This window comes from Muntiacus reevesi, chromosome 10 (genome assembly GCF_963930625.1).
Source record: "Muntiacus reevesi chromosome 10, mMunRee1.1, whole genome shotgun sequence".
In the NCBI taxonomy this organism is placed as follows: Eukaryota; Metazoa; Chordata; class Mammalia; order Artiodactyla; family Cervidae; genus Muntiacus; species Muntiacus reevesi.
Genome location: NC_089258.1, coordinates 29,620,367 through 29,632,727, shown reverse-complemented (window position 1 = coordinate 29,632,727; position 12,361 = coordinate 29,620,367). Strand labels below are relative to the sequence as shown.

Genomic DNA, 12,361 nt, shown 5'->3' with positions numbered 1-12,361 from the left:
ACAAAACCTGGATGATGGCAGCACATCCATTTACAACATAGTTTACTGAATATTTTAAGCCCGCTCTTGAGACCTACTGTTCAGAAAAAAGGAGTTCCTTTTAAAATACTTTGGGACTTCCGTGGTGGTCCAGTTGCTGAAACTTTGTGCTCCCAGCGCAGGGGGCCCAGGTTCAATCCCTGATCAGGGAACTAGATCCCACATGCCACAACTAAGAGTTTGCATGCACCAACTAAAGATCCTGCATGCTGCAACTAAGGTCCAGCACAGCCAAATAAAGGAATGAGTACTATGGGTCATCTGACAACACACCCAGTCACCCGCAAGCTCTGATGGAGACATTCAGTGAGATTAATGTTGTCTTCATGCCTGTAACACAACGTGCATTCTTGCAACCTGTGGTTCAAGGAGTAATTTCAACTTTCAAGCCTTATTATGTAAGAAATGCATTTCATAAGGCTATACCTAGTATAGATACTGATCCTATGATGGATCTGGGTAAAGTCAGTTGAAAACCTTCTAGAAAGGATTCACCATTCCAGATGCCATTAAGAACGCTTGTATTGCATTGGGAAGAGATCAAAATATCAGCATTAACAGAAGTTTGGAAAAAGTCGATTCCAACCCTCATAGATAACTTTAAGAGGGTCAAGACTTCAGTGGGGAAAGTAACTGCAGATGTGGTGCAGATTGCACGAGAACTAGAAGTGGAGTCTGAAGATGTAACTGATTTACTGCAATCTCTTGATAAGGCTTTAATGGATGAGGAGTTGCTTATGGATAAGCAAAGAAGGTGGTTTCTTGCCACTTGGAACCTACTTCTGGTAAAGATGCTGTGAAGATTGTTGAAATGACAACAAAAGATTTAGAGTAGTACATCAACTTGGTTGATAAAGCAGAGGCAGGGTTTGAGAGGATTAACTCCTGTGTTGAAAAAAGTTCTGTGGTGACTCAAGTGCTCTCAGACAACATTGCATTCAACAGAGAAATCACCAGTGAAAAGAAGTCAGTCAGTGCAGCAAAACTTTGTTGTCTTGTTTTAAGAAAAATTGTCACAGACTCTTCACAGTCTTCTAGCGGCCAGTCACGCTGATCAGTCAGCAGCCATCACCATCGAGACAAGATACTCCACTAGCAGAAAGATTACAGCTTGCTGAAGGCTCACATGATATTTAGCATTTTTACCAATCAAATATTTTTAAATTAGGCTACCTTGCATTGTTTTAGACATAATACTATTGCACACTTAAAAAGGACTACAGTTCAGTGTCAACATAATTTTTATATACTCTGGGGAAGCAGAAATTTCTTGTGACTCACTTTATTGCCATATTTGGCTTTATTGTGGTGGTCTGGAAGCCAAACCTGCAATATCTCTGAGGTCTGTCTGTGTGTTATTTCATTCCAGTTATGTAAATGATACCTGTGATAAGCTGGAGGACAGTTATGACTCTCCTATGAAATAAAAATCTTGGGCTTTCTAACAGGTGTTTTTCTCATGAGGCATTTTATCACTCCCTGTGTTAAAATCTGTATTTTAGGAGGTTGCTAGAAGCCTAACTTAGGAATAATAGGAATGCCATTGTATTGTTATCATCTTTAAAAAAAAAGAGCATAATTAGTTGAATTACGTCCTTAATTTTGCCCACTTAATTATTCTAGACAGAGGTAAACCTAATAGGTACCTTGTATAAACCAGTCCTAGGCTAACATTAACCCACTTCAGACAGCCACGCAATGGTACCTGTTAACACTGCTGACTTTATTCCTCAGTCGCCGGACCTACGAAAAGGCAAATGTCACACATGTAGGCAGGAAAAGTTTTGCATCTTGATACTTTTACAATTAATATTCAGATATCCACATGGAAGTGATCTAAGGAAAGCTGATAAGCAATTCAGAAGTCAGGTGTATTAGGGAGTGAACAGTGTGTCAGAGAATGTATTTCCAACTTACTCCAGGGTTTACGTTTTGTTAAAAGTTGTGTGTAATCTGTGTGCTCTTCATTCCAGAGGTGGCCATCCTTACTTGACGGGCCTGGCAGTGGCTGGTGGAGCGTACTACCTGGGCCTGGAAGGAGCGATCATTGGGCCCATTCTTCTCTGCATACTCGTGGTTGCCTCCAATATCTACAGTGCCATGCTAGTGAGTCCCACGAACTCCATGCCCACACCCAACCAGACCCCGTGGCCTGCTCAGACTCAGCGGTGAGTTCCAGCTCCGTGATCATAAACTGTATGAAACTGAACTCACCGGTCTCTTGTTTTCACCTGCGTGCAGTCTGTTGAGATACAGAATATCCTTTTGCCTGCTATAGAGCTGGCACCTGCGGATTCCCTTAGCTCTTCCCTGTGTTGGAATCGTATTTCCCAGTATTGTTTTCTGTCTTGATTTCTTCCTGATTTTTGTTGGAGCACATCCTCCTGTAGATTTTTGGGAAGGAATGCATGGGAGGTAAATTTAGGGGATACTACATGTCTTTAAAGGCTTCTTCTAAAGTCATTCTTACTCAGTAACTTGTCTGGGTAGAGAATTTTTCCCTGTGTAACTTTATTTCTTCATTGTTTTCTAACTTTCATGGTTGTTGAAATTCTGAGGCCACTCTGATTCCTGATTCTTTGTAATTCAAATGTTTGAAAACCTATATGGTCTTCTTTTTTTGTTTGTTTGTTCTTTAATCTATCTTTGTTGTTCTGTTTGAACTGACACTTTTATCAAGTGCCTCTGTGACCTTTAAAACTGGAAATTTATGTTCTGCATTCTGAAATTTTTCTTCAATTATTTTATTAATGATTTCCTTCTCTCCCTTTCAGAAACTTATTTTTATTTTGATGTTGACCCTCCTACACTGTTCTTGTCATTTTTAAATCTTTTCTCTGATATTCTTCTGGTTCTGTCTTTTTGGCTCCCATTTTCTGGATGATTTCTCCAATTTTATCTTCTATCATCTCTATAGAGGTTTCCATTTGAGCTATCATATTTTTGGGCAGTCTGGTTTATTGAGATATTATGTGTGTAAATAAAAGTTGCCTTTTTTAGTGTATAGGTCTGTGTTTGTTCTCTATCATATATAGCAAATTTTCACTAACTTAGTGGCATAAAGCAACACATTTATATGAAAGTCATGAGTCAGGGTACAGGTACAATTCGGCTAGGTCTTCTGCTTAGGATCTGTCAAGGCTACAGTCAGGGCCTGAGCTCAGGCAGGGGTTTCATCTGCAGATTGGGATCCTCTTCCAGGCTTGCCTGTTGTTGATAAAATTCCTTTGTTTGCAGTTGTAGCCACAAGTTGAGGCTCCTAGAGGCTGCCTCTTTCCATAGGCATTTTTATAACACAATGCTTGCTTTCTCCAGGCCTTCAGGAGTGTTTTTCTGACTTCTGTCACTGATGGCTAAGACTCTTTTGCAGAGGGCTCACCTGATTAGACCTGGCCCACAGAACATATTGTCATTTTGATTAAAGTCAGTTGCTTAGGAACCTTAATTACATCTGTAATACCCCCTAACCTTCACCATATTAACACAATCTAATCATAATATTAGGGGCTTCCCTGGTAGTTCAGTGAAAAAGAACCTGCCCACCAATGCAGGGTATGCAGTTTTCATCTCTGGGTTGGGAAGATCCCCTGGTGAAGGAAATGACAACCCACTCCAGTGTTCTTCCCCCGGGAAATCGCATGGACAGAAGGAGCCTGGCAGGCTACAGTTCATGGGGCCATAAAAGAGTTGGACATGACCTAGCGACTTAAACAACAGCAGCAACAGTAGCTGCTATTCACAGTAGCTGCTATTCACAGTAGCAGGTATCCGATACTTTTGACTATTGGCTTATGTGAAGAGTGAACCTCTCAGGATTTGAGGGTTGGTTATTATGTGTATCACCATAATATAATCTGCCAGGACCATTGGTCTTGTGCAGCCGTTGATGTCAGTGCTTTTTGGTTTCCCTGTGGGGCTGCTAAATTCCTCAGTGAAAGTTCTTTTAATCTCCTGCTCAGAGTTTGATGGCTTGGCCGCCAGCATTCTGGGCACCAGGACAGGGAACGGAGCGGACAGCATTTGAGATGTAAATCCTCACTCAGTCGCCCACTGTCAGTGTGTACCCTACCCTTATCCCTGCCTGTTGTGCCCCAGTCCAGGACTTTTTGTTTTACCTTCTCTAAGGGAGGAAAGGACGAGTTTTTGCCAGTGACAGGGAGCATTTGCCTGGCTGGGTGGAGGCGTGGGTGACAGTGTTGGACCCATGAGGTTTTACTGCGTTTTAGGCACACTTTAGAGCAGCCCTTCTGTGTTTATCCCACCTTCGACCCCGTTTCCAAAGTTACTTGATATCACCCATTCCTGAGCCTTTTTGAATAACTTCTGGCTTAGGATTCAGTTTTTTAGGTCATGCTGGTCATAGCAGTTCTTCATCTGCTTTCCACTTTCTGAGAGTTTGTTTCTTTTAACCTCTTATATTCTCTTTTTTAAGGTGGGTTTATGCCTTCTAACTTTTTTTTTCTTAATATGTATATATATATTGATTTATTTATTTGACTTGCATCAGGTCTTAGTTGTGGCATAGGAGCTCTCTAGTTGTGGCAGGGGGACTTAGACACGCGGGCTAAGTTGCCCCAAAGCATGTGCGATCTTCGTTCCCGACCAGGGATCGAACCCCTGTCCCTCTGTATTGCAGGTGCATGATGGATTCTTGACCATAGGACCACCGGGGAACTCCCTCTGATGGGGTTTTGAAAAGGCCTGAAGGAATCGTGTGTCCAACACAGCACTTCCGGGTGGAAAGTCTAAATGACCTCTTGAATAGTAACAACCAGCTGCCACTGACATTGGGACTCAGTGTGCCAAGTTCTGTGATAAAACTTTACCTGCATCGTCTTACTTTACTTAATCTGTCCAGTGTTTCCATGTGAGGTTAGGAACAGTTGTTTTCCATGTCTTACAGATGAAGTCAAGGCATAGAGAAGTTATCCTGCCTGTAGTCACATAGAAATAAGCAGGTGAGGTAGTGTGTTTTCAACTAGAGATCTTTCTTTTCCTTAACCATCCCCCGACCCCTGCTCAGGAAAAGACATTCTCCTCTGTTTCCTTCCTCAGTAGATGGTCCCCCTCACTTACGTGCGCCTGTGTGAGGTCATCCTCACAGCCTCCTATCTTCTCAAGTCACCATCTTCACCTAGTCCTACCTGTTTCATCTCAAATCCACACTTTCCTCCTTTTCTCCAGTGCCACCCACACTGGTCCCAGTTACAGGATTTCTTACCTGGACTCTCGTGGCACCTCAGTCTCCTGGCCAGCCCCTCAGCATCCACTCTTGCTGTCTTCTAGTCTCTTGACACTGAGCAGATGTGTGCTTTTTAAAGGGGAGGCCTATCTGGTCCTGATGCTCTTCTACCAGAACTGGCCTCCCACTGTTCTTACAGGAAGACCAAAATCCTTCCAAGGCCCTGCGTGGTCTGCCTGTGCCTGCCTCATGCATCTGTGACATCTTCCCCTTGTCAGCGCTGCGGCCACGCTGGCTTTCTGCCAGGGCCTCAGACACAGCAGCTCCATTCAAACCGTAGGCCTTCAGACACTCTGCTTTCTGTGTCTGGACAGACTCTCCCCCTCCCCTAGCTTTCCTTGCCTAATTAACTCCTAATCATTCTTCAGATTGCAACTCAAATGTCAGTTCATCAGAGCTTTCCCTCCTCTCAAGATTAGGTTATGTCCTGCATTTAATGCTCTTAAGGATAGCACCTCCTACCTTTCCTTTTTTTTTTTTTACAGCTTTCATTTATACACTTGATTATTTGTCTTTTCGCTTTTTACTGTGGTTGCTGCTACTGCCGGGCCGTGCCCGTTTTAGTTACTGGGGTTACCCCATTTTAGTTACCCCGTTTTAGTTCCTGGGGTATTCACCATACCCGTCAACCTTCAACAGTGCCCTCTTCCTAGTTCAAGGAATGATTGGGCTGTGAGGGAATAGTGTCTGTAGGGGCCTGAGCTATGGAAGGGTTCAGCTTGTCTTAGAACGCCCGTGCTATAATATGAGAATGTCTTCATTCCATTAGACCCTCTAAGTGTAGATGCAGGCACTGGTGGCTGAGAAGATCCATCTGCATAACTATTTCTGTGAATTGTTTCTAGGTCCCATGTAGTGCTTCTCACTGTTGACAGTGGGGAATACACTATTTCGTGGCAGTAAATGTTGTGGACACAGCACAGCTTTGGGCTCCCAGCTGTTTTGGCCTCAGTCCAATAATCAGAACCTATGGCTTCCCCTGTTGTCTGTTAACACTGGGACTGTCTGGGAAGTGTGGGGAAAGACATGGTACCCCTGCAATCACAATTTTTCAAGTCTCAATACTTTTTTGATTTTTGGATAGAATAATCAGACTTGATTTGATATACTTATTTCATTCCTACGAAAACCTGAGCAGCAATCTCTGAACACTAAAGCTCAGAACAACCTGTAGGAAGGAAGTCAGGGCATATCCCAGGAACTCCTATGGGGATGCTGTTCGCTGTATTTAAGTTTTCCTTTGCCCTCTGCTACCGCTCGACGTGACCAGAGGTGACAGCTGTAAGGTGGTCGTTTAAGGAACTCAGCTTTACCTTTCGGGGGAGAGAGTTATTAGTCAAGTCATGACTGTTTTTGGAAGCATTATCTCAACCTGACTGTGATTATCTTCCATAATTTAACACCCCAAATTCAATCAAAGGTCATTATCTTTTTATAAAAGAAATTACAAATGATTCCCAAATTAAGAAGGTTTAACTTATGATTTTTCAACTTAGTGGTGGTGTGAAAGCAATACACATTCAGTGGAAACTGTACTCAGATTTTTAATGCTGATCTTTTCCTGGGCTAGCGATATGCAGTACAACCCTCTCATGACGCTGGGCAGCGGTGGCTGCAGCTCTCAGTCAGCCACAGGATCACAAGGGGATACAACTGATACGCCTACAGCCACGCAGCACCCAGACAGCTGTTCTGTTTTCGCTTTTAGTACAGTGTTCGGTAAATGACATGAGATAGTCAACACTCTTATTTTAAAACAGGCTCTGTGTTAGATGATTTTGCCCAACTGTAGGGTTTCCCTGGTGGTTCAGTGGTAAAGAATCCACCTGCCAATGCAGGAGATGTGGGTTCGATCCCTGGGTGGGGAAGATTCCCTGGAGGAGGAAATGGCAACCCTTTCCAGTATGCTTGCCTGGTTAATCCCATTGACAGAGGAGCTTGGTGGGCTACCGTTCATGGAGTTGTAAAAGAGTCAAACATGACTTAGTGACTAAGCAACAACAGGCCAATGTAAGTGTTATAAGCATATTTAAGGTAGGTTAGGCTAAGCTGTTGGAGAAGGCAATGGCACCCCACTCCAGTACTCTTGCCTGGAAAATCCCATGGGTGGAGAAGCCTGGTAGGCTGCAGTCCATGGGGTCGCTAAGAGTCAGACACGACTGAGCGACTTCACTTTCACTTTTCACTTTCACACACTGGAGACGGAAATGGCAACCCATTCCAGTGTTCTTGCCTGGAGAATCCCAGGGACGGCGGAGCCTGATGGGCTGCCGTCTATGGGGTCGCACAGAGTCAGACTGAAGTGACTTAGCAGCAGCAGGCTAAACTGTGATGTTTTGTAGGTTAAGTGTATGAAATACTTTTTTGACTTAAAATATTTTCAACGTTCAGTGGGTTTCTTGGGACGTGTGTATGTGTATGAGTCACTCAGTCATGTCTGACTCTTTGCAACCCCATGGACTGCAACCTGCCAGGCTCCTCTGTCCATGGAATTCTCCAGGTTAGAATACTGGAGTGGGTTGCCATTATTTTCTCTGGGGGATCTTCCTGACCCCAGGGATCAAACCCAGGTCTCCTGCGTTGCAGGCAGATTCTTTACTATCTGAACCACAAGGGAAGCTGTCTTAAGGATATTATTAAGTATGAAACCAGGTATAATGCCATCATAAGACAAGGAAGATCAGTATTTGGCAATTAAGCTAAAGTTTAGCACCTCCTACTTTTTAATAGAGCAAGAAGTTATTTTTGTCTTTGTAAAATAATATATGAATATGTTCTCATAAAAAACCATGACTCCTTCAGACCTTTACCTAAACCTTGAGGACTTCATTTGGAGTATGCTCCCTATCATTCCAGTTTAGGATAAATGCTCAATGAAAATGTGTTGAGTTAATAGATTAGTGAAACCAGGAGCAGATCGGATTAAAAGATCTTTTCACTATAAGGCTGATTAAAGAAGATGGGCCATAGTAACCTCCAGCCTTAGAACTCTGTTCCACATTTTTGGAAGAGGCAGAATGTACAAAAGTAATGACATGTGCTCTGTCACAAAGTGTGCCGGTGGGGGTTTAGGAAATACATACTCGGCTATCCTAAGCCCAGTAAAGTAAGTTACCTTAGTCAGTGCAAGCTTTTCATGTGTAAACATCCACAATTTACTCTTTCTCTGGGAAGCTGGGAGTCAACAATTTAACAGCTAGAGTTGTTAAATCAGAAAAGACTTAAGCATTCACGTAAATGGATTTTTAAAAAAATTTCCTTGAAAACTTCCTGGGAAGCAGATCCCAAAATATTTTCAAGGAACCAAGAAGATTGGAAGTGAGAAATCACACCACACAATCCCCATTGCAATGAAAGGAACTGTAAAATGTTCACAGCAATCTTCTCTCCCCCTAGTCACATGAGGCCCCGTTCCACCTTTTTTATTCTTGGTAAATTCTACCACTGTGGTTCAAAGGAACGTAACAATCCTTTTGGTTTGGGAAAGAATACTATACTTGGATGGTTTAGGTAGGACATTTACTATTTTTAGAAATAATACTGTCAAAGAAATACCCTGGCATTAGGACTCTGTGCTTTGACTGCTGAGGGCCCAAGTTCACTCCCTAGTTGGGGAACTAAGATCCCCCAAGCCGTGCAGCGCAGCTGGAGAAACACAGTCAATGCAATTTTCATTCCTTTGTTTCTTCCTGATCTAGAGGGTTGCGGTTTTAGGGGCCCTGTGGATTAGTTCCTGCTGTGCTTTTTGATGAGACCAGGAAGAAATATCTCCATCTCTGGGTTATGGAGTTTGTTTTTCAGGAGGTAATTGAGGTTCAGTTCAGATCAGTGTTACTTCTATAGGGTTTTACACACACACACACACACACAAGGTTCAGTTCAGATCAGTGTTACTTCTATAGGGTTTTACACACACACACACACACCACCACCACCACCACCCCCCCCCCCCCCCATCACCACCCGAAACATCTAGAGAAAACATACTGTTGGGATGGAAAGCACTTAGCAGCTGTTTTCTTAGCTTGCTTCATTGTGTTTTCTTTCTTCTGAGTCCTGAAGGCTTTCTTGGCCTTGAGGCAGAACTGAACAGCAGGTATGAATTTCAGGGTTACAGCTAAGCTTACTTGTCAACAGAAAGACCACAGTTTTAATCTTATTTCATGCATCTTTGCCCTGAGGCAGCCGTTTTCATTCATAATTTAGGGGAATTGAAGAGTTAGAGATTGAAGCTTGCAGGTATCTTAGAAATTTGAAAAGGTATGAAAGAATGAATTTTAGGGGAGAGGGAGGTGGGAGGAGGGATCGGGATGGGGAATACGTGTAACTCTATGACTGATTCATATCAATGTATGACAAAACCCACTGAAATGTTGTGAAGTAATTAGCCGCCAACCAATAAAAAAATAAAAACAAAAAACAAAAACAGAAGACCATTTTAAAAAAAAAAAGAATTTTAAAACTTTTTGGTGTTGGAAAATGCTTTGTAATACTGATCAGTTTTTGGTTATTGGTTTTATTTATTTATTTTTCCATTTATTTTTATTAGTTGGAGGCTAATTACTTTACATTATTGTAGTGGTTTTTGCCATACATTGACATGAATCAGCCATGGATTTACATGTTTTCCCCATCCCGATCCCCCCTCCCACCTCCCTTTCCACCTGATCCCTCTGGGTTTTCCCAGTGCACCAGGCCCGAGCACTTGTCTCATGCTCCAGCCTGGGCTGGTGATCTGTTTCACCCTTGATAATATATATGTTTCAATGCTGTTCTCTGTAAACATCCCATCCTCGCCTTCTCCCAGAGTACAAGAGTCTGTTCTGTACATCTGTGTCTCTTTTTCTGTTTTGCATATAGGGTTATCATTACCGTATTTCTAAATTCCATATATATGCATTAGTATACTGTATTGGTGTTTATCTTTCTGGCTTACTTCACCCTGTATAATGGGCTCCAATTTCATCCATCTTATTAGAACTGATTCAAATGAATTCTTTTTAATGGCTGAGTAGTATTCCATGGTGTGTATGTTTTCACAGCCTCACCTGCATTTGTGTACAGGTAAAGCTGGCTTTACTGTGTACAGGTAAACCAATATTGGTTTTAAAGATATTCCAGGGCTTCCCAGAATTGAGTGCTACCTGAATTTCATATACTCTGGGGCAACTTGTAGCCAGCTTTACCTGTACACGAATGCAGGTGAGGCTGTGAAAAAGAGATATTTAAATAAACGGGTAGGTAGCTATCTAGAGCAATGGTTGTGGGGGAGGAGGGTGAGACTTTGCTCCTCTCAGGGGACATTTGGCAATGTATAGAGACATATTCATCATCACAGCTGTAGCGGGGATGCTGCTAAACCTCTCACAGTGCACAGAGTGGTCAGCAGTGCAGCTATTGAGAAACCTTGATTAGATAGATACAGAGATAGATGGATAATAATACATATAAAAGGGCTTCCCTGGTGACTCAGCGGGTAAAGAACCTGCCTGCCAATGCAAGAGATGCAGGTTCGATCCGTGGGTTGGGAAGATCTGCTGGAGGAGGAAATGGCAACCCACTCCAGTGTTCTTGCCTGGGAAATCCCACGGACAGAGGAGCCTGGCGAGTTCATGGGGTTGCAAAAGAGTCACAAATGACCCAGCGACTAAAAGACAACAACGATACATAAAACATGTATGTGTAAATTTCAGTTTGGGGCAATTTTTCTCAGTATAAAAATATTTAAGGAGATAAATTCATTCCAGTTCTTTGACCCATTGGCATATATTCAACATGGTGAGTTCAGTCATGTCATATAAAATCCCTTTCAGAGACACAGGAACCATAGCCAGGAAGCTTACCCCTTCCTCAAAGCTGTTCCTTTGGATATAGAGCTGTGCTAGTTAGAGATGTGCTTGAGATATGAGGTTTCCGGCACCATCCAGTGAAAGAGCCTTCAGATAACTGAGCAAAAGTAATCTTTTTTGTTCTGTATCATTTGACCTGTGCCCCACTTGATATTTAAGTACTTCCTACGTGATGCTAAAGGGTTAGCTTTTATTTTACCTCTGCCTGCCTGTCTAACCCTCCTAATCGGTGATATGGTTGTAATGAAGTAAAGCAATCTTTGTCTAAAAGGATGGTAATAAACTTGTGTTTCATATCTGTATCATTTAAGATAGATTTGCCTGTTTTATAACAGAAAAAAAACAAACAAACTCAAAGCATCAGTAGACCTTTAACAGCTAGAAGTTTTATTTCTCTCTTGGCTGTAAGAAGTACAAAGGTAGGCAGACCAGGGCTTAGTGTGTCTGTTCCACAAACATCCATGCCAAGCCTGCCCCCCCACCTTGATGTTCTGTCGGCTTTGGTGTGAGGTCTTTTCATCTCAGATGAGTGCTTGTTCATTGATGAACTCTGACCTGGCCATTCGGCTGCCACCACAGATGCAGACCTGGCTGGATAAATTATGTAGCAAAGGCCAACCAGCTCCTACAGTCCTAAGTTAGGCCCCAGCACAGCAGACCCCCTCCTTGCAACCCAGTTATCACCTGCCAGTTAGCCACATTCACTTGGCTTGTTTGATGTTGGTCAGAAGCAGTGTTAGTACTCAGTCATTTGATGAAAAGTCCTGTCCCATTTCTCCTGCTCTGAACCCCAACACTCAGAGCTGGCACTTTGCTGGATCAGTTTTCCTATTTTGCAATAAAAGTTATCCAGTTAGCATTTAATCTTTAGTCTCGTATTGTTTTTCTCTTTAACATCATTGTGTCTACTTTCCAGTCAACATGAAGGGGGAAAGGTCAGAAAAGATCACCTTTCTCTTTTAAGGACATTGCCCAGAAGTCACTTACCCCTTCTGCTTACATCTCGTTGGCCAGATATTAGTCACATGGTCATTAGTTTCAAGAGAGTCTAGGGAAACAGTCTTTTGGATAGACCCTCCAAAAAAAACTAGAGTTCTTGTCGCTGCAGGTTGAGAAACAACTATCAGACTTCGAAACAATACTCAGTGAAAATCCTAAGAAAAAAAACAGTGACTACATAATGGCACCAAGGCTCTCAACTTAGAGGAATATTATATGACAGTGAATTACT

General features: G+C 42.6%; 1 protein-coding gene across 2 annotated transcripts in view; it reads left to right on the top strand.

Moving 5' to 3' along the window:
- The window catches only part of TMEM245 (transmembrane protein 245), a 79,364-nt gene that overhangs the window by 61,477 nt on the left and 5,526 nt on the right, over nt 1–12,361 (top strand). The window contains exons 16-17 of one of the 2 annotated variants that reach the window (XM_065946431.1): nt 2,013–2,207; nt 4,676–5,380. In XM_065946431.1, the coding sequence (XP_065802503.1) occupies nt 2,013–2,207; nt 4,676–4,694 (214 nt within the window). In that variant the 3' untranslated portion in view covers nt 4,695–5,380. Of the gene's footprint in view, nt 1–2,012; nt 2,208–4,675; nt 5,381–12,361 lie in introns of those variants that run through there. The other variant, XM_065946430.1, reaches the window with a different exon arrangement.